This window comes from Cervus canadensis, chromosome 3 (assembly GCF_019320065.1).
Source record: "Cervus canadensis isolate Bull #8, Minnesota chromosome 3, ASM1932006v1, whole genome shotgun sequence".
Classification (NCBI taxonomy): domain Eukaryota; kingdom Metazoa; phylum Chordata; class Mammalia; order Artiodactyla; family Cervidae; genus Cervus; species Cervus canadensis.
Genome location: NC_057388.1, coordinates 47,237,140 through 47,260,865, shown reverse-complemented (window position 1 = coordinate 47,260,865; position 23,726 = coordinate 47,237,140). Strand labels below are relative to the sequence as shown.

The window sequence follows — 23,726 nt, the reverse complement described above, 5'->3', positions numbered from 1 at the left end:
GAATCCTCTCTCCAATTGATTTATAACACATGCACACACACGAACACACATCCATTTAATTTTAAGGACAGTCAAATGTAGACCAACATAATCGATTTTAATTTCTTATTAAAAAAAAAGTAGGTTCAGTTCTTATTGGATTCTCTGGTTGTTGCCTCAGAGTTTGCTTACAGGTGTAAAAGGAAAGGGAGTTCAGGGAAGGAATATAAAGATGTCACCGGACAAGACCGTGGCAGCAGCATAAGCACTGAAATGCTGAACTGCAGGGAACTTAGCCCCATTCAGGGCTGCTCACCCCACTAGGCGACAGGCATGGCGCTCCTCTCCGCAGCTCGCATTTGATCCATCTGCTTGCAGTTCTGAGTCTCAGGGCTCAGGCCTCTCCTCTCCTGTAGGGGAGATGGCAGCTCCCAGCCTGCCACAGGGGGGCCCTCAAGAAAGGGGTTGGTGCAGAGAGGCGGGCTCCTCCCCAGGAGGAGGGGAGGAGGATCAGCCTGGGATCAGCCTGGTGGTCTTTAAGAGAGATCCTCCCTGACTTCTCTGCCTGTCACTTCTGCTCGGAATCCCAGTCTAGCTCACTGCCCGGGCCGGATGCGGGCCACAGCGCTGCTTCTGGTTGTCCTGGTTCCCGGTAAGTGTGTTGCCTGGATGCTCGTGGAATTTTTTCTGTTTTTTCGTGGCAAGGGGTGGGGGGCGGTGGGGAGAGGGTCGTACCAAGAAATTGGTGCTTCCTCTTCCTCATTATTTTTTGTTGCTTTTCCCATTGCAGTCATGCAGGTATCTTCCAACTTCAAGTTAATCACTAGTGGGACTGGGGAGACTGCTTCGTTCACCTGTGATCTTACACAAGGGGCCACCTATATCCACTTGTACAAACATGAGGAGGGGACGGCCCCCCAACGCCTTCTCTACTACAACAGCTACAACTCAAAGCCTGTGTTTGAATCAGGAATCAGTGGAGAAAAATACCATGTTTATAAGCGCACAGAAAGGCGCTATGCATTTGCAATCCTAAATCTGAAAGAAAGTGATTCTGGCATATACTACTGTGCCATCTGGGATAAGCACGTTGGTTCAGACTTCCTGTACACTGCACTGGAAATTTTGCTTGTGGCTGCGAATCACAGCCCTGATATCAGCAGCTTCTTCACTTCCTCCCCAGTTTCTTTTTACTCTGAACAAAGAAAAACTCTGAACGCAATGCCCATGAATCAAACTTTATATTCCACGGCCACCTTCTCCCTCCCCACAATAGCCATAGTTTTTCCTAAAAACAGACCTCCATCTCCAGTCTGTAGGCAAGCAGTCTGGCAGGCAGCATATTCTCAGCTCTCCCAGAAGCTGGTAGAGTTTATATTATTTTCTCTTTAGGAAAGACAGAGAACCTAGGATTATCTGTTAGGGGAGATATTTAGGAGAGGAAAATGGAAAGGCTAGATAATACTGAACCATTCACCTGATGATTATCCAGAGAAAATGGCTGGGAATGGGCATCTTTATTATCCAGGAGTGTGAAGAATGAGAAATAATGGAATGAAAACTCGGACTTCTTGAACCTCAAGCTGGTATCCAATTTATCTTTTGGACAAACTTACATTTCTCTTACATAATTAGCTAGGGCATGGTTGACCTAGTGAAAGTGTAGGGGAAAAAGTGATTGTTTTAGGTGGTGGTGGTTGGTGGTTTAGTCGCTAAGTCGTGTCCAACTCTTGAGACCCCTTGGACTGTAGCTTGCCAGGCTCCTCTGTCCACGGCAAGAATTCTCCAGGCAAGAATATTGGAGTGGGTTGCCATTTCCTTCTCCAGGGGATCTTCCAGAGCCAGGAATTGAACTCAGGTCTCCTGCATCATTGCAGGTAGATTCTTTACTGACTGAGATACGAGGGAAGCCCCGTTGTTATGTTCTACTTATACCCTCTGTTGAAGTTCAGCCCACAGCCAGAACTGTCTTAAACAAGTAAAGCCAAAGCTGCTTTCTACCTCCACTCCCTACCATTAACAAGGCCAAGTGCCAAACTAGAATGAGACTTATCAGATCATAATTTTCTCAAAAATTAAAATTAAAGAACACTTCAGGTGAACAAATCAATGAATGGTATATATTTTAATTGAAAAGTCATATAGCCAAGGATTGTGGCTGCCTTACTGGGCTAGGTTTAAGGAAGCAAAATTACTATTGAAATACAGAAATGCCAGCTCACATGTATACGGTCTTTTGTGTATTGGTTCCTCCAAATTTGTACCAGTGTCTGAGCTTCTAGAACAGAGTTTCTCAAACTGTGGTCCATGCACCACCTGCATCAGAAGCGCCTGAATTGGAATAAAAGTGCTTGTTCTGGGTGGCACTCAACACAGTGAATCAGAATCATGGAATGAAGGCTGAAAATGTGCATTTTTTGTTAGGCTCCTGCTGATTCTTCTTCAGATTGATTTGTAAGTCTTGCTGCACCACCACAGGAATGCCTACTAGAACAGTATTCATGGTCTTATCCCCAACCCCAAAGCCCCATCAGTCTTATTGCATAACCGGTGCTGCTGCTCTTCAGGTCATCACATTTCTCCATCAGAATCTCGCAATCAAAAAAAAACAGTCTCACACCACAAGTCAAAGCTTCTTAGTTCTGTGACTGCAGACAGCAAGGAATTGGACAGTAAATGCACTGCCTTTAGCTTGCTCTACTGTATCAGCAACCACATACTATAACTATTTGCAGCTTTAGGAAAGCCTGAAGCATAAATAGATTTTCATTTATACTTTTCCAATGGTGTTAAGACTTTGTTCTGCACATTTGATTCCTTGATCCACTTTAATTTGAATTTTTGTGTATGGGCATAAGGTAGCAATCTGAATGTGTAGATCCAATTTCTCCCCCAATTACTGACTAATGCATTATTATATCACTGCTTTTCTTTGCATTTTGTGGTAACTACTTTTCCATGTACTCACAGAACCCTTATGATCTCTCCCTCAGTTTCCATTCTCTGTCTCTGCTTATACAGATCAATTTCTCTAAGGACACAGCTAGAGGTAGAGACACCGTGTATGTACAAGAAACAAAAGCACATGTAGGATAAGCAGTATGCTATATGCAACCCGTGTGTGACTGAAGAAATCAGAGGAAATCAAAAATACTTGAAGACAATGAAAACAGGAAAACACCATAAAAAAATCTGAGGTTTACAGCAAAAGCTGTTCTAAGAGAGAAGTTTATTGTGATACAAGCCTACCTCAAGAGACAAGAAAAACCTTAAGCAAACAACCTAATCTTACACCTAAAAGAATTGGAAAAAAGAACAAATAAAACCAAGGGTAAATGAAAGAGAATAAAAATCAGAGCAAAGTAAAATAGACTAAAAACATCATGGGAGAGATCAATACACTAAGAGCTGGTTATTTGAAAATATAAATAAATGGTAAACCTTTAGCCAAGCTCATCAGGAAAAAAAAAAGAGAGAGAGAGAGAACTCAAAGATACAAAATTAGACATGAAATTAGAAGACGTTAACAGCTGATACCACCAAAATATAAACGGCAATAACTTATTACTACAAATAATTACTCAGTACCTGGCAAGAAAATAGACTGCCTAGAAGAAATAGATACATTCCTAGAAATGTTGTAAAAAGTACAGGTTCTCCAGCAAGAATATAAAAACAGGGGGAAAAATCTCTTCAGCAAGTGGTGCTGGGAAAGTTAGACAGCTGCACATAAACCAATGAAGTCAGAACACACCTCACACCACACACAAAAATAAACTCATAATGGCTTAAAGATTTAAACATAAAACATGACAACATAACTGTCCTAGAAGAGAGCATAGGCAAAACAATCTCTGACATAACTCATACCAATATTTTCTTAGGTCAGTCTACAAAAGCGATAGAAATAAAAACAAAAATAAACAAATGGGACCTAGACAAACTTACAAGCTTTTTCATGTCAAAATAAACCATAAAAAAATAATAAAAGACAACCAATAGAATTAGAGAAACTATTTACAAATGATGTCATGACAAGGGCTTAATTTCCAAACTATGTGAAAGATCATACAACAATAACAAAAAGCAGACAACCCAGAGGCAAAGTGAGTTGAACACCTTAATAGACATTTCCCCAAAGAAGACATACAGATGGCCAGTAGGCACGTGAAAAGATGCCCAACATCACTAATTATTAGAGAAATGCAAATCAAATCTATGACAAGGTGCAACTTCATACCAGTCAGAATGGCTATCATTAAAATGTCTACAAATAATAAATGCTGGAAAGGGTGTGAAGAAAAGGGAATCTTAATACACTGTCAGTGGGAATGTAAAGTGGTGCAACCACTATGAAAAACAGTACGGAGGTTTCTCAGAAAATAAAAAATAGGATTACTGTACAACCTAGCAACTCCACTCCAGGGCATATACCAGGACAAAACAGTCATTCCAATAGGTATATGCACCCCTATATTCATAGAAGCACTGTTCACAACAACCAGAACATGGAAACAGCCTAAATATCCATTGACAGATGAATGGATAAGGAAGATGTGGTACATATCTATAATGGAATACTACTTAGCCATAAAAAGAACAAAACACTGCTATTTGCAGCAACATGGATACAACTAGAGATTATCATATTGAGTGAAGTAAGTCGGAAAAAGAAAGACAAATACCATATGATATTACTTATATGTGGAATCTAAACTATGACACAAATAAATCTATGAAACAGAAACAGACTCATAGACATAGAGATCAGACTTGAAGTTGCCGACAGGGGGAAGAGGAGAAGAGGGATGAACTAGGAATTTGGAGTTGGTAGATGTAAACTATTACACTTAGAATGGATAAACAACAAGATCCTACTGTATTGCACAAGGAACTACATCTAATATCCTGGGATGAATCATAATGGAAAACAATGTTGAAAAAAAAAAAAGAACACATATATGTGTAAAACCGAGTCACTTTGCTATACAGCAGAGATTGGCACAAATTGTAAATCAACTACACTTCAATTTAAGCTAATCAATGAATATAGTAAAGTTGAAGGATATAGAATTAACACAGAGAAATCCCTTGCATTCCTATATACTAACAATGAAAAAACAGAAAGAGAAATTAAGGAAACAATACCATTCACCATTGCAACAAAAAGAATAAAATACTTAGGAGTATATCTACCTAAAGAAACAAAAGACCTATACATAGAAAACTATAAAACACTGATGAAAGAAATCAAAGAGGACATAAACAGATGGAGAAACATACCGTGTTCATGGATTGGAAGAATCAATATTGTCAAAATGACTATTCTACCCAAAGCAATCTATAGATTCAATGCACTCCCTATCAAGCTACCAACGGTATTTTCCACAGAACTAGAACAAATAATTTCACAATTTGTATGGAAATACAAAAAACCTCGAATAGCCAAAGTAATCTTGAGAAAGAAGAATGGAACTGGAGGAATCAACCTGCCTGACTTCAGACTCTACTACAAAGCCACCGTCATCAAGAGAGTATGCTACTGGCACAAAGACAGAAATATAGACCAATGGAACAGAATTGAAAGCCCAGAGATAAATCCACGCACCTATGGACACCTTATCTTTGACAAAGGAGGCAAGGATATACAATGGAAAAAAGACAACCTCTTTAACAAGTGGTGCTGGGAAAACTGGTCAACCACTTGTAAAAGAATGAAACTAGAACACTTTCTAACACCATACACAAAAATAAACTCAAAATGGATTAAAGATCTAAATGTAAGACCAGAAACTATAAAACTCCTAGAGGAGAACATAGGCAAAACACTCTCCGACATAAATCACAGCAAGATCCTCTATGACCCACCTCCCAGAATATTGGAAATAAAAGCAAAACTAAACAAATGGGACCTAATGAAACTTAAAAGCTTTTGCACTACAAAGGAAACTATAAGTAAGGTGAAAAGACAGCCCTCAGATTGGGAGAAAATAATAGCAAATGAAGCAACAGACAAAGGATTAATCTCAAAAATATACAAGCAACTCCTGCAGCTCAATTCCAGAAAAATAAATGACCCAATCAAAAAATGGGCCAAAGAACTAAACAGACATTTCTCCAAAGAAGACATACAGATGGCTAACAAACACATGAAAAGATGCTCAACATCACTCATTATTAGAGAAATGCAAATCAAAACCACAATGAGGTACCATTACACGCCAGTCAGGATGGCTGCTATCCAAAAGTCTACAAGCAATAAATGCTGGAGAGGGTGTGGAGAAAAGGGAACCCTCTTACACTGTTGGTGGGAATGCAAACTAGTACAGCCACTATGGAGAACAGTGTGGAGATTTCTTAAAAAACTGGAAATAGAACTGCCATATTTCCAGCAATTCCACTTCTGGGCATACACACTGAGGAAACCAGATCTGAAAGAGACACGTGCACCCCAGTGTTCATCGCAGCACTGTTTATAATAGCCAGGACATGGAAGCAACCTAGATGCCCATCAGCAGACGAATGGATAAGGAAGCTGTGGTACATATACACCATGGAATATGTACCATATATTGTGTATATATGTACCATATACACTCAGCCGTTAAAAAGAATTCATTTGAACCAGTTCTAATGAGATGGATGAAACTGGAGCCCATTATACAGAGTGAAGTAAGCCAGAAAGATAAAGAACATTACAGCATACTAACACATATATACAGAATTTAGAAAGATGGTAACAATAACCCTATATGCAAAACAGAAAAAGAGACACAGAAGTACAGAACAGACTTTTGAACTCTGTGGGAGAAGGTGAGGGTGGGATGTTTCGAAAGAACAGCGTGTATATTATCTATGGTGAAACAGATCACCAGCCCAGGTGGGATGCATGAGACAAGTGCTCGGGCCTGGTGCACTGGGAAGACCCAGAGGAATCGGGTGGAGAGAGAGGTGGGAGGGGGGATCGGGATGGGGAATACATGTAAATCTATGGCTGATTCATATCAATGTATGACAAAACCCACTGAAATGTTGTGAAGTAATCAGCCTCCAACTAATAAAAAAAATTAAAAAAAAAATTAAACATTAAATAAAGGTGTCTCCTGTCCTCTTCACATTCCAAGCTTTTCTGCCCAAGGACTCAGTTAGTCTCCTACTCATAGCTCAGTCGGTAAAGAATCTTCCTGCAATGCAGGAGACTCAGCTTTGATTCCTGGGTCAGGAGGATCCCCTGGAGAAGGAAATGGCAACCCACTCCACTATTCTTGCCTGGAGAATCCCATGGACAGAGGAACCTTGTGTGCTACAGTCCACAGGGTCTCAAGAGTCGGACCCGACCGAGTGACTTTCATTCATTGTTCTTTATAACTCACACTTTTAGATGCCTTTTAATACAAACCTAACTTTTATGGTGTTTGATTGTCAGGGAATGTTTGACGGGAGGATTCCTACGTGCTATCTCTCATGAGTCCTTTGTCCCTCTTCAAACGGAACAGCACGCTGCTCCCAGGGACTGAGGTCATTGTGTGAGGCAGGCTTGGGTCTCCTTTAGTAAACATTCTCTTTAGGACAAAACTGCTTAGTCTCGTTCCCCTTTCTTGAGATATGGATTGTGTCCTGACCTTGTGACTAACATTACCCCTTGTTCCCTTGGTAACGGTTGCTGTATGTTTGGTTTTCTGATCTCTATCATTCCCAAAAGAAGTTTCTTGTACCACAGCCTATATATACTCATAGAGAAATCATTAAATCACCTTTGCTCCATCAGAGCTTAGGTCCCCGGGTCTTTTTTCTCTCTCTCTCTCTTTCTCTCTTTTACTTTCTTATCGTCAACTCCGTACCACCAGGTTCCGGTCCGTTAATGGACCCTGACAATTGATAGAGAGCTATTTTTTCTTCCAACATACAATTAATAGTTCATAACTAATTTTAAGACAATCTATCATTTCCCTACAATTAAAAATGCCTTAATTATATTTTTATATTAACATATGCTTGGAGGATTTGTGTTTTATTCATGTCTCAGTATTCTTACTCCATTATCATGTTATGTCAGTAACTTTGCAATAAGGGTTAAGAGCTGCTATGCCAAATTAGTTATTAAAAATCATTATTTTTAATAAAATTTTTTAAATTATTTCGTATTTACTTTTTATATCAATTTAAAATAAATATAACTAGCTCACCCCCAATCTTTACAACAAGGAACAAAACAATAAAATGTTACCTTAAGTCTCATTGGAATTAGTCTATTCATACACATGATTTTAAGAAGAGTTTGCATGTTTATGACATTGAGCTTTTCTTTCATGAATATGATATATCTCTCCATTTATGCAGGTTTAATTTTATGCCCTTTAGTAAAACCTTATATTCTTTCTTCTTATTGTTCTTATATTTAATAAAACTTAATAATTGCATAACTCCTTAGTTACTCTTTTGCATTTTATTGCTTAAATCTTTCACACATTTTGAAAAACAGACAATTCCTAAAGCTCCCGATAATTCTGCTCATGGTCTTGGAATAAGGAAAATCAGAGGACAAGTTTTCAGAAAGGAACTGAGGGGACATCATTCATGGCTACAATAGTGGCAAAGGGTATATGACAGCCCCAAGTACTAACAGCTTAGGATTCTCCATTTTTTGGTGTGGACATTCTGTGGATCATGAGATCTTATTTCCCCAGCCAGAGATTGAGCCCAGTAAAAGCAGTAAAAGTGCAGAGTCCTAACCACTGCACTGCCAGGAAATTCCCATGAACTCTCAATTTAAAAAAAAAAAAGAAAAACTATCTAAATATAATTGGCATCTGAATCTCCATCCCCTCCCATTGTGTTGGAACTGTGAGCTGAGCTCCTGTGAATGGACAGTTGCCCAACATGACCTCCTCTTCCTTTCATCCTTGGGGCAGAGGAACTGATTACTCACGGGACTTAGACCATGAACAAGTGCATCTGGAGTAGACATGGGGATAGTAAGAGCCTGTCTTGTCTGGTCCTGGCAGATGGACATCTCATCTGTGCTCAGAGGAGTACTCAGCTGCTTCTGGCAATTTCTTTCCCCCTGCCCTAAGATGAGTGGCTTGAAATTACACAATATCCACCAAGAGACTTCTTTTGACTATCAGAGAAATGGATATTGTTTTCAAGTTTTAGTTTAAAGAAAGTATTATTTCAATGGAGAGAGAATTCTGAAAATTTCTTCCTTTATCCTAGGAAAAATAATATTAAATAAGTTATCACAGGACTTATTTTCTCATTTCCCTTTACCTTGGTAAAGAATTGTGCTGCCCAATGAATGGAGAGCTTGGTTCACATTTCTCAAGTACACGTGTGATGGCTGATGGGATATTTGCATTTGCAGTTACTGAAGGTATTCCTCCTTTTAGCAATACATTCCCATATCGCTAAACAGCCCTGGTGTTTGTGAGAAGAGAATTGCCTTTCAACCAATGCAAACTCTGAGCAGTTTCAACAGAACTGAACACCTGGAAATAAAAAAGAGTCTTGATTCTTTGAATACCGTTCCTGGAAATTTAGAAAACCAGGTGGTTAACCAGTTGGTGCCAGTGATGTGGTCTTTTCCTGTTTTTATACTTATCATCTTTCATCAGCATTTTCAGTGATTACTACTCCTTGGAAAGCAGATATTTGAGTCCATTTACCTGAGGAAAGTGGCTTCCCCAGTGGATCCCTGAGTCGGGAAGATTCCCTGGAGAAGGAAATGGCAACCCACTCCAGTATTCTTCCCTGGGAAATCCCATGGCGGGCTACAGTCCAAGGGGTTGCAAAGGAGTCGGACACATCCTAGTGACTAAATAATAACAACAAATCTGAGGAAAACGTATAAAACATTGGATGCTGTGAAACCTATATCCAAGGACTTCCAAAAGAATTCAGAAGATCAAACTGCCAGTATGAAGTTTTTTGACTTCTAGTCACTTTATAAAGGTAGAAGAAGCTGGATTATTGTAGGAGCTTTTACCATCGTGACAGCTCAGGCTGGAAGAAGATATTTGGAGAAGGAGCTATCATCATAGTAACTCCTCCTGGTAAGTATCATTTTTCTATTTTTACTGTAGTCATAAAATACTGTTAGATGCTTTGTAGAAACAACTTGGGGTCTCCCTGATCTGGCTGCCACAGTCCTGGTCTCAGCGTCTAAACTTAGTTTTATAGCTACTGGTCACTCTATATGGAAACTAAACCACTTTGTAAATGGCTTATTCTTGTCCCTGCTTGTAAGCGGTTGAAATTTGTGTTCTAGGAAACACACACAAAATAGACTCAGGCTAGATAGTAAAGTATTCTGAAGACCATGTCTGTCTTATTGCTTTGTTTATCTTTCTATATTCTAACATAATAGCATATTATATCATCACATTGGTATAAGTTATTAGTTCGAGTTCCTTTTCTTTTAAGCAGTCTATTAAGTGAGAAACACTTTTCTTACTATCTCTTCTCTATATTTTGAGATAAAATACTGTGCTCCTGAATCCCCTGCAAAACCAGTATTACTGATTTTCATCTCATCCCTAAGAGCAGTGGAAGAAAATTCTTTCAGTAAATGATTACACAACATTGATAAATCTCACTTCTTATTACTCTAGCCTCTTAGAGGGAGGCTGAGATTATCTGAAATTCAAACTATCTCATCTCTTGTGAAATTGTCTGGACATGGACCAGTTTGTGAGCTCAATGAGCCATTTCAGCTCCAAAGTTCACGAAAGTGTCTTCATGGCTGGGCATTCTCCTTTGCTCTTTCATTCTCTCAGCAAATATTTATTGAGGACAGTTTCTGTCCTGGGAGCTGCAGACAGAAGGGTGAACAAGACACAGAACGAGTCTCAACACCAAACAACTTCTATTCTAGTGGAAAAGCATTCTAGATTTTGGTTTAATTGAGACCTGTCTTCTATGGGCCATGGCTACAGAAGTAGGAAGTCTCGGATTGTTGAGCTTGGTGTAATAGTTATTGCTTATAAAAAGCATACCTTTTGTTTGGTGGAAGATTTTGATGAAATGGCCTCAAACCATGCCATTAAAGAGAATTTTAATATTAGTTAATATTTACTGAAGGATAGACACCATGATATGTAGTTTCAATGCCTTATACTTTCCTCACCAGTAATCCTTTCATTCCCATTTTATAGATAAAGAAACTGAGGTTTAGAGAAGTTTAGTTACTTGCCTAAAGTCACATGACTAGCTACTGTGGCAAAGTTTGGGAACCAGTAGAGATTTGTCAAAGTAAGAGGACTGGATTATTATGTGATATTTGGAACATCAAGTCATGTTTTTATATCCTGAGTATTTACCCTTCTGAAGCCTGACCTGGATTCTGTAACTATTAGTAATAGCTCATACTTTGTATTGCTACTCACATGTGAAAACAATGCTCTTGCTTTTTAATCATAGCACTGAAATGACATCTCTTTCCCTCTGAAAGATCATGTAAGTCACATGAATGTGCATTTATTAAACATTCAAAATATATGTCAGTTCTGTCTCAATCCAAAAGAAGTGAATTAAAAATAAGAAATAAGAAAGCAAGAAAAATATATTGGAATAGATACCCTATATTAACTGACTAAAATAAGCACACCAAATTTTCAAATATGTTTTCCCACCACAAAATTAGAAAAAAGAACTTCAATGTGGTAGTCTTTAGTAGGAAAATGAAGTAAAAAGGGGACATTGCCTTCAATATCCAGTTTACAAAATGGAAGAAATGGTCTTCAAACAAATATGTTTATATTCCCAATGCATCTATGCAATGGGCACCAAAATGTAATGTCATTCATGAATGGTGGCCCTCAGCTGATAAGATGAGGCAGGCAGTGAAGCGATCCAACTTAACAATGGAGGATTTGAGTGCCAGGCATCCTGCCATTTTTGTGGTCATTTGTCCTAAGGCCCATACCTGGAGCTGCAAGCTGAACTTTGGGCATGAACTGGATAGAAGTCAATTTGAAGCTGAAATTTCTGGTAAAATCTTGAGATGCCCATAGATTGTGCTATTGTTGGGGAAAAGCCATTTGTTGTGGACAACAGAAGTGAAGTTCCATATACTGTCTGTATACATTAGACTTTAGACAATGTTCCCTTTGATTTTGTTCACCCTGGAAATGCAGCAAATATGACAAAATAAATGACTGCCTATTATCTGGGTGTGTGAAGAGCTGTGATACAGGCTTGGAGAATCCCGGACATGTCAAAACACAGAGGAATGCAAACAAGTCATCAGTTGCTATGGATCTACTTGTAAACCCCAGATACTGAATTCCCATCAGATAGGCAAGATTTGTTCCCATGATATTAAAATGTCATGTTGGACCACAATTATCACAAATAAAAATGCTAATAATAATGTCAACAATAACATAGTAATATTTATAATCTCTTACCTCTATATAATTTTTATTCAAATGACCTTTCAGATCTTGTTTCATTTTGAGCTCACCAAAACACTAATAAGGATGTTCACTTGACTTAACAGTAGCACCATCATTTTCAAATAAATAAGGTACCCAAGGCATTAGTTTACTTTATTTGCTCAACCACAGAGCTTGTTAGGAGCAAGATGAACTAGGACCAGAATCCTAGTGTCTTAAATTCCAAGTCATCATAGTTCTACTAGAATTTGAAGAAATCAGAGAAGCTAATTAGTCTAAAGTTTTTGATACAACTTGAATCACTGTGGAATAGTTACATAAAAAACTTCAATGTTGGAGCAAAACTCATTGTCACAGGTAGGTATCAGAAGAATATAATTTTTTTTCAAGGTAATAGAGGGAAGGTAAGAAACAATTAAATAGGAATAATATGTAGCAAAAATGGGAATGTGAATGTGAATTAAATGTAGAGATTTAGGAGAGATTTTACAACAAATTCACATTGTAAAGGAAAGCATAGACAAGATTGTACAAATATTGTAATAGAATTTGGCTTCGTGTCTGTGTGGACTTCTATAAAGGGCTCATGTATAATATACATAATTATCATGAAAGTATTTGGCCCGGGGTTGAAGTTTGTCATTATAGGTAAGTTTTATGAGTTAACATGTCTCCTTTTCTGATGCTGAAGGGGGTGTTTCCAAAGAAAGTGGGCTTTGGAGTCAGGCTGACCTAGAACTTCCGATCCACCACTAACTACATATGTGAACATGGAAGTTATTCTCTGGACTCAGTCTCCTAATCTGTAAGATAGTATAACAGTATTATCCAGCAGGGGTTGTATGAGAATTAAATGAGATAGTGTGATGAACTATTTAGCACATTGTCTAATGCATCGGTATTCCTTTCTGGATAAGCCCGTGGACAGAGGAGCCAGGTGGGCTACAGTCCATGGGGTCGCAAAGAATTGGACATGACTCCGCACCATATGTTTTGTTGGCTAACACATCATACATATTGGATTGGTGTTTATTCCAATGTAAAGGGAAAATTGCACCCAAGAGGGAGAGTGTTGGCAGCCAAATTATTGATGAATTGAAATTCTTCAGAGGATGCAGCTGTACTGTTAACTCCTCAAATGGAAAGCTATCTTATGGTTCCCTCACACACATAAAATTGAATTGGAAGGTAGCTGTCTCTCTTTAGCAGACTTTGGTTTACATGGCAAGAAAAAAATGAGATTAAAATATGTTTATTTTTTATATGTCCTGCCGTTCTATGTGCTTTAAATCTTAATCCTTTAATTTAATTGATGTCATTTCTAACAACAACATTTATTGGCTCTAAAATACATAACCAGTAAGCTTGGGCTTCATGCTCATACTTATCAGAAAAAAGTTTTAATTTATAAAGAAAATGATCAAGAAATGAAGTCAATTAAATATAGGTAGAAATCTCATGAATTAAAAATTCTTATTTAAGTATGAAAGAGCCCCAATTATTTAGTTTATAAAAGAAAAATGAGAGGGAAAAAAGAGGGAAGACCTAAATCACTATCAACAAAGTATCTGGTTGGAGAAATACACAGTGTCTTGCTTTTATAATGTATAAAATACACCTTGTACTAAAAGCAAGATGTATAAAATTAAAATAGCACATTACAACCCAACTTTATTTACAGCATGAGTGAAAAATCAACACTGTCTGCTTACTGATTTAGCAGAAAAACCTGGAACTTTGCTGCACAGGCAGATGTTCTCAAGAATTTTCTTTCCTTCTCAGATGAGAAGTCCAGTTTCTCCCTTCTTAAGGTATTTCCTCATGAAGGACTTTCCCAGTGGTCCAATGATTAAGACCACCTTTCAATGCAGGTGGCGCAGGTTCGATCCCTTGTCGGGAAATATACTTTATGCAGCTGGTGAAAAAAGGAAAATGGTGGCAGTAAAGCAGTTCAGCAGCCTTAGGGGGCAAATTCAAATTATAGGGAAAACGCCGAGAGCCAGAATCTTGTGTGTTATTACTCAAGCTGAAACTTCAGTTGAAACTCCAAAATAAAATGTGCTTTTGGTGAGCATTTTATGAATTTAGGAAAATTCTAAGTAGATTACTTGATAAGTTTAGTATAAGAGCCTTTCTGAAAATACATTTTTTTACATGAAAGTATAGTTAGTTCACAATGTTGGGTAAGTTTCAGGTATACACCAAAGCGATTCAGTTTTTTTTGTGTGTGTATTATTTTTCAGGTTCTTTTCCATTAAAGATTATTACAAGATATTTAACATACCTCTGTGTTCTACATAGTAGGTTCTTATTGTTTATCTGTTTTATATACAGTAGTGTGTATCTGCTAATCCCAAATTAGGAGTTTGTGATTAATAATACATTTTTAACAGAAGTTTTGGAAATACTGTTATGCAATCAAGGCACTGTAAATAACATGCTGCTCTACTCCAAAATCTGGAGTGGTTCTGGTATAAAATCGAGAGGTCATATGAAATTAGAAATAAAGAGAATCTCATCACTTCAGAATTGGCCATGGGATCCACATCTGGAGCTCAAAGTTCAACTTCATAGTATACATGTCAAGTACACATGGGTGTTGATTCCCATTCTCAAAAGTAACTATATTATTTTGTAAAACTGATAAATTTTCTCTGGGTATTTATTTTTATGGTTCATTTCAGAATCAGTTAAATGAAGACTGAGATTCCACAGAGCTGCAGAATGTGAGAATGTGTTATTTGAACAAAGAGAGCATAAATTGCAAAACACAAGATGGGAAAGGGAAGTAGGTGAGAAGCCAGCAAAGATTTTACCAGTACAGAAACCATCAGTTACCCAGTTGCCCCCACCATCCCTATTCCCGCCACCCACCCATCCACTTCAAAACAGGCTCCAATATTATAGAACAAAAGAGATTTTTTAAAAAATTAATTGGGGACTTCCCTGGCAGTCCAGTGATTGGGACTCCTCATTTCTGCTGTAGGAGGCATGGATTCAACAGTAAACATGTTCATGAATGTTGGAAGTCTTGATGTGGGGTATTTATATGGGATATTTAAAAGTCATAATCCCATGGACAGAGGAGACAGGCAGGCTATAGTCATTAGGTCATAAAAAGTCGGACATGACTGAAGCGACTTGGCACGCACACAAGATGCACCCCATCTCTGCATATGGAGAAAAAATGAAGGTCAAGGTATAATCCAGTTCTGCTACTTAACAGCCGTGACTTTGGGCAAGTTCCGTGAAGACTTGAACTTCTCTTGCCATTGAAAATAAAACAGTACTAAGCACCTGGATGAAAGGCCACAGTGAGCAGTAGCCTTTTGTTCTTTTACTACTCACTAGGTTTTTCCAAGCCACAGCATGTTGGTGTTTCTTTAACCATTCTTCTTAATTACTATTCCATATTCCCTTACAGAGAGAAACCTTGCTGCAGACACTTCCCCCAAGCCCAAAATTTTTCTTCCTTCAATTGCTGAAATCAACCATGATAATGCTGGAACATATCTTTGTCTCCTGGAGAAATTTTTCCCTGATGTTATTACAGTTTCTTGGAAAGTAAAAAATGGCAACAGAGTTCTGCCATCCCAGCAGGGAAATACCATGAAGACCAAAGACACATACATGAAGTTGAGCTGGCTGACCGTGACCAAAAACTCTATGGATAAACAACATGTATGTGTTGTCAAACACACGAAAAATATAGGAGGAGTTGACCAAGAGATTATTTTTCCTTCAATAAAAGAAGGTAAGTGCTTACTTCTTTCAGAGCTTACTGAAAAAAGACCTCATTGAGGGCATAAAATGGCTTATCAGAACCAAATCTGTATGAACAAGAACATATCCAGGAGAAAAAGGATAAATAAAACAACCATTGTTACTTTGTTTTCCTCCATCCAATAGTCCATTATCTTTTTTAAAAAATTTCTACTTGTATGACTGTCTTTTTATTTTTTTTTACTTTATTCATCTCAGTTTCTATCAAGTCACAGAACTATAAATGTGATTTGGCCTGTTTTTCCATATCTGGATCTTTCTGTATCTGGAATTGCACTGAAGTGTTGAGCTCTTATAATAAAAAAAAGAAAGGTCATTGATAAGAATAATTAAGATATCTAGAAAAGAAGATGCTTTTAGTGTCTATAGTAGTGGAATTATATTGTTTATAGGTTCATTTCTCTTTATTTCCGTGGCTTATTTTACAAGGTACTTTCCACAGGCCCTGTCTCACTTAATCTCCCACGATGATCCTTTGAATCCTGGCTCTGCCATCACTGGTACCACTGGTACAACTCTCTGCCAGTCACTTTCTGTCTGATCCTTATTTCCTCTTTGCAACATGGAATCCTCCAAAATACAACCCACTCAGTGTCACTGGAGGATTAAAGAAGATAATACATGTGAAGTACTTAAGCAAGTTATAGTCACTCTCTGGCTACTAGCCTAATTAATACTGTTTTCATTATGCCCACAAACACCACAAATGCAGAAAATCAGGGGATGTGCATGATTTGGAAAGGTGTGGCTGCTTTCCTTTGCTTAGACAGCAAGTTTGCCTGAGCCAGACTTTCAAATGTGGGATTTCCTTGGTGGACTCTTGGACTGGATGAATTAGACTGGGTAGCAACTCTTCACCTCGGCAGTGAGTGCTGACCATGCAGAGTAGCCACTTTTTCTGATGATTTGTCTTTGCAACAAGTATTTCTCAAACACCTACTTTGTAGCAAACACAGCCCTAGGAGCTATGAATACAGAAGAAAGACAAGATGCCCTTGGGTAATACCCTCCAGTGATGGTAGAAAGAAAAATGTAGCCTTCATGAACTTCAACATTTTCATGTGTAGAAAATCATATATGAATTAAAACTATGAATTCCATAGAATCAGACCAACTATTTTTGGAATTGCAGGGCTCATGTTTTTAATTACTGTCTCTCTGTCAGCAGGTTTTATATGTGTATATATATACATGTATATATATATGTATTGCACATACATATACATTACAATATACACACACGTATAAACACATGTGCATGCATGCAAAGTTGCTTCAGTCGTGTCCAAATCTTTGCAACCCCTGGACTGTGGCCCACCAGGCTTCTCTGTCCCTGGGATTCTCCAGGCAAGAATATCAGAGTGGGTTGCTGTACCCTCCTCCAGGGGATCTTCCCAACCCAGGCACTGAAGCTGTGTCTCCTGTGACTCCTGCACTGCCGGTGGATTCTTTACTGCTGAAACACACTCACAGCATCGAATAATGGGCACAGATAATTCACTAATACTTTTTCTCATTTCTTGTAGTTGTCTCCGCACTTGTCCCTGCTACTGAGCCTCCTACTACTGAGCCTCCAGATGATTGTTTGACCGATGAAAGTGGTAAGTTTTTGTACAGATTTGCCTTTATGTCATGCTTTAGTCTTTCTTTCTTCCTGATCTATTTATCTTTTGAACTTCTCTGGTTTAAAGTGGAAAAGATCAATTATCTGAAATTGTGGGGCTCATCATTGTTAGAGTTTTACTGATCATCTCTACTGTCATCTGTCAATAGATTATATACATATATGTATTATATATACACAGACACCATATTATACATATATATGCATGCACTGTAAAATAATGGGTGTGGACAATTGATTAATACTTGCTTCCTTTGCTTTTAGAAGCTACAGGTACTGGTTCTAAAAAAGCTTGTCTGAAAGATAAAAGTGGTAAGTTTTGCTTATGTTTGCCTTTAAGAGATCCTATAGCACTTTTTCCCCTCCTGATCAATTATGTTTCTAAAAAATGTCATTTATTTTTAAATGTAACAAAGACGACTATTTTGAATGATGCAATTCAAAAAACAGGTAAAATTTTTTTTAAATGATACAAAAAAAGGTATAATTCACAAAGAAAATAGACATCATGAACAGTTAGACACCTAACAACAAAGAAACAAAGATACCTAAAGCAATAATCAGAAGAAATATAAGGGAAAAGAAAAAAGCACATCATCATAATAGACATATTAACATTTCTCTGAGAATATTTTATCAAGCACAGAAAAAATAAAGATGGGAGTATCTTGAATGATGTTAATAATTTAAATATAATAGATTTCTATTTATATTAATTTATATTAATCTTATATCCTATACAAATATTTTTAACATTTTGTATCTCATACATTGTTATTAGATATCCATAGGCCATTTAGAAAAACTGACGAAAAGATAAACATTACCAGACTTCTAAAGGTAGAATTTTTTTTGTCATTCAGTTATACACATATAGTACACTTGAAATTATTTTCTGTTATAGGTTATTACAAGACAGTGACTGTAGCTCCTTGTGCTAAATAGTAAACATTTGTTTCTTGTTGCATACCTATTTTTTTAAGTTAGAAATCTAGCATTCTATTCAAACTAAGTCAAACAAATGAAATCAAAATGTCATAATTCAGATTGGCTGGGCAGATGAAGACATGTGCATGTATGCACCTCCATTTACCATGTCACTCTGCTTGACCCCCCAAACTGTATGTAATTATTTTATATTGTTAGGTTAATCATGTTCCCATTATGGCTTGCAGTTGTAATTATCTTTTATTTTTTGTTTGGCTATTTGTTGTGATAAGCATCTTTCACTATTGTGATTATGAAATGGCAACCCACTCCAGTGTTCTTTCCCAGAAAATCCTATGGACAGAGGAACCTGGCAGGCTATAGTCCATGGGGTCGCGAAGAGTCAGACGCAACTGAGTGACTAACACTAACATTAACTATTACTCATTTAATACCGTTGTATTGTGACTGGTCAACAGGAAAATAATAGAATTCTATATCACCAAAACTACCATTTAATAGAAAAATCGGTAATCACTTTTTAAAATCCAGATGCGTATTAGAATTATCTTGGAATTTTTTGAAAAATACAAGTGCCCAGGTATTGCTTTTTTTTTTGCCAGAGCTCCAGATATGTTTCTAATAAGCAACCACATTTAAAAACAACTGGACTATTTGAGGATCTTTTACTTTTATCTAGTTTGTTTCACTTTTTAAATTTCATATTCAGTGCTCCCATTTCATTTAGTTTATGTTTTCCAATTTCTCCATCTCTTCTTTGTTTTTTTTAATGTTCTTTATCAAGCCTTTATCAAGCATAGTAGAAAAGTTATTGTATACATATATATAAATAATATGTATAATATATATATTTTAGAAAGCATGAATTTTTACCTGATCAATTACCTCCTGAACTTCCTTGGTTAATGTTAAGAAAAAGTCAATTATTCCTGAAACTATGGTGCTCATACGTTTAATCAGAGTATCTCTTCTGTTTGTGTTAGCAGATCTTCTATTATATACACATGCATATTAACACACACATAGTTAATCACATATGTGCCACTGTCTAATAATGTATATGAATGATTGACAATACATTTGATTAATGCCTGCTCTCCTTCCTTCTAGAAGTCACTGCTGATACTAATTCTACAAAATCGTGTCTGGAAGGTGAAAGCAGTAAGTTTTGTCTTTGCCTTTGTGTCATGTTAGAGTACTTTTTTCCCTCTGGGTAAACTTAACTTTTGAACTTCCTTGGTTTAAGGTAGAAAAAACAAAATGTCTGGATATTGCAGAATAGACTGCATATTTTAAGTAAATCCATCATTCCTGAAGAGTCATCTTAACACATTAAATGCTGGTTTTGGTGTAAGATGACTCTAAATGAGAGGATGCACTGATAGGCTCCCAAATTATTTCAACAGTGGGCTTCACTCAGTTGTGTAGATTTTGTTTGTAATAACTGGAGAAACTTGATATCAAGTTGCTTCTAGACTTTTTTTAAGTTTTAGCCCTTGCTGGTAACTAATACATGAACTGACACTTGCTGAGAACTTGATATACACAAGGTGTTGTGCTGTATCTTATGTGCATATTTTGTTTATTCATCATAACACTCCTATGAAGTGGTGCAACATTTTCCCGTAATTTTTCAATGAGGGCCACGAGCCAAAATTACTTAAATCCCTTGTAGCAAGCAACACAGCTAGATCTGAGGACACTACTCAGTTCTAGTTCTCTATTCCATCTCTAAGATGTAGAGCAAGAATCCTAAAACCGAGGCCCTGAGACAGGGTGGACCCATGGGCAGGGGATAAGTGCATGAATTTCTGACTATCACAGACAGGACGTTAACCCCAGTTCTTTCAGTATTAGTTGCACAAACGTGGGTACATTACTTCTATTTCTAGGCAATAGTGCCCTCTTCTGTCAGTAGGGAACAATTGCACCCAACTCTGTTACTACAAAGATTGTCCATGTGGAATGTCTCCAAAGGGTATCCATGTAGCTGGCGCAGGATCAGTACTAGTTGATGGCCCCTTCTCCCTACACGAAGGTTCTCAGTGAATTTGGAAGCACTGGCAATGGTCCTGCCGATCCCTCCTCCATTCCCAGTGTGTCAGGGGGCCGAGAACTCAGCTAACACCTGACCTGACTCAGGGCCATGAGTTATGAGCATGTCCGTTCCTGAGATCCTTTCCACACCACATACTAGTGATTCTGGAGTTCTGACTCCATGAAGGTAAAGCATAGAAAAGGGAAACTTATACAGGAAGAAACTCAGCCCTGTGGTCCATTGAGTAGCAAGTCAGGCCCAGTATCATTGTTAATTGCTTCTTAACATCATATATTTCTTGCAAAACTTCAAAGGAGATTAAGTGCAATTATCCTATAACATCAAGGGCATGAGGTTAGATATCTAAGAAAAACAGGTGACTGAGGCATGAGCTCCTAAGGTTTCAGGGATTTTGGACTAACCACTCTCATCCATTTTGTACAAAGTTCTCTTTACTAAAACCTTCCTCCCACCTCACTGTGTCACAGCCAGATTTCCCTGGTTTATCCCCTTCATAGGAATCACATTGGTGCACAACATGTAATGGCTCAGATGCTTGCACATCAGCAATTCAACTTGCTATTTATGCTTAACTTTGATGTCTGGGATATTTATTGCACATGCAGATGCAGGACTACAGAGCAGCTAAGAATACCTTGGCTCAGATTCAGGTTGCTGGGATTGAAATATGATTTCTGGTTCTTTCTAAATGTGTGGCACCAAGAAAATTATTTCTCTCTGTCCTTAGTTTACTGGTAAAAGGGGTTTGAAAGTGATAATCTCACAGGTTATTTGAAACCTTAAATAAGATTAGAATTTTGCATGCAAAGCTCTCAGAATAAGTGTTTGGCATTTGGTTAGGGGTTAACAAACATCTTCTGTTATTATTACTCAGAGATGTGTAAATGCTATTTATCACAAATATTTTTCCCATTTGGACTCATTCTTTAAAAACACAACCTTGCTTTTTAATATTTTGAAAGGTTCTGTTGCATTTAGTTGAGGTTGTTGATCGACTTGAATTGTCAACTAGATTCCGAGTTGTTCTGATGGTGGTGGAGCTCGTGGTGGTTGCATCTGTTTTCTTTGGGTTTGGCGGTACAGGGGTGCCACTTGTTTGCAGATCACCAGAAATAAATCGTTGTGACCACTTCCGTGAATATGTCCTCTCCTCTCAAAAGAACACTTGAAACTAACCAAAATGACTGCTCCTAGGTACCCTGGAGCTGCAGCTGATGAACACCTCTGCCTATTACACCTACCTCTTACTCCTTCTCATAAGCACAGTCTACTTTGTCATCATCACGTCCTGTGTGTTTAGAAGAACAGGCATCTGCTGTGATGGGAAGATCTCATGACAAAGAGGGCTACCGAGAGGTCAACGTTCCTTCATCATCTCCAGTCCCAGAAATTCTCTGCTTGCTTTTTGTTTTGAGTGAGCTCAGTTCAGATGTGTATTTATCTGTGACGTCATCATTGTCCTGCCCCCAAGTCCTTTCAACTCCTGAGCCACACTGTGGGCAGCTCCCTGTCTCCTCCCCCCACCCCTCCACCCAGACCACGACCCTGCCCCTCCCTGTCACACACCCTGGAGAAGTCAGCTCTGCTGCTCGAATTCTGTACTCAGATTTTCATAACATGCACAATAAATAAAAAAGAATCACAAGTCCCCTTTTGTCTGTGTACTTTAATGTCATGAAATCTAACCAAGGTGAGCTATCAAATTCAGCGCTGATTGTAATAATGGGCAACACCACATTTCTAGGTCTTTCACTGAGATGGTGGTTATGGTGCTTTCTCTGGGGCACCGGCTCCAAGAGGACCGGGGGAGCCGGTCCAAGAGGAGCCTAACAAAGGCGCCCACGTTCCTTCTGTTTCAGAGTCACCAGATGCAGAACCATTGGTTTGGGGCATTCAGATAGAGACAATATAACACAGCATGACTTGCACTGCGTGTGCTCAGACCTATGCTAGGGTCTCACAAGCCTGACTCCAGGTGTGATCTCAGACAGCTCTTTGAGCTCCCTGTCATCGTTTCCTCATCTGTGTAATGGAGTTACAGAGCCCTGTCTCCTGGAGTGTGAGGATCAGATGAGTCCATGATGCCTGGCCCATGCAAGTTCTCAACAACAATAGTATCTACTGTCAGCAGCTCTACTGTAGGAACAATTGATTCCACCATAGACAAATGCACTGAGATTCATTTCTAAGCTTACTTCCCTGCAAAGAGATTAGATGTAGGTGTAACAGAGATTCAGTCTCTACCATTCATCAGGTAATCCCATTAACCATTTAAGAACCCCTGGAAGAAGCAACAGTTAAAGGTCACAGTTTATAGGTTGGAGAGCTTAGTTTGTCTGTTCATGGTCACTATTTTGTAAATAAGAGTCATTCAGGTTTTTCTGAACCTGGAGCTCACATTTTGTAATCTAGTATCACATGGCTTTCCCTTGATTCACTTTCTGCTGGGAAAAAAACAAGCTACAACAGGACAAAACACACACTGCTTCTTTACTAAAGGCTTCCTCCAAGGATTTGGAGAGAATTTTCTTAAGAATTTGTGATTGTATCTTTTTCTTAAGTATATACACTGGTCTCAACATATCTACTCCCTAGGTTGTCAATATGGTGGAAATCCTGCCTTATTCTATGTGTGTGCTTTTACAGCTTCTTTTTCTTTTCTGCTGAAATATTTGCTCATGTCTTTCAACCATTTCTCCTATTGAGTTATAATACTAATAAACAGGACACTCATTATATGTGCTTCTGTGTATTTCTATAAGTACAGACATAAAACAAAAAGTTAAATTCATGACAAAAGGAAGAAAAAATAAGTTAGTGTACATTTTTTATTTTCTCTAATGAATCCTTTTAAAGGAAATTTTTTATGTATTAGAATTGAAACACTGTCTTATTTAAAATTGGAAAAGCTTTTTGTTTCTTTGTTTATAATCGGCTT

General features: G+C 38.0%; 1 gene segment (V, D, J or C); it reads left to right on the top strand.

Moving 5' to 3' along the window:
- Window positions 1–393: 393 nt before the first annotated feature.
- On the top strand, window positions 394–22,436 carry LOC122438335. The segment is given in 8 exon segments: window positions 394–631; window positions 770–1,060; window positions 12,687–12,731; window positions 15,799–16,128; window positions 17,684–17,758; window positions 18,046–18,093; window positions 19,840–19,890; window positions 21,983–22,436. Coding segments are annotated over 8 exon segments (1,023 nt in total).
- The last annotated feature ends 1,290 nt before the right edge of the window (window positions 22,437–23,726 follow it).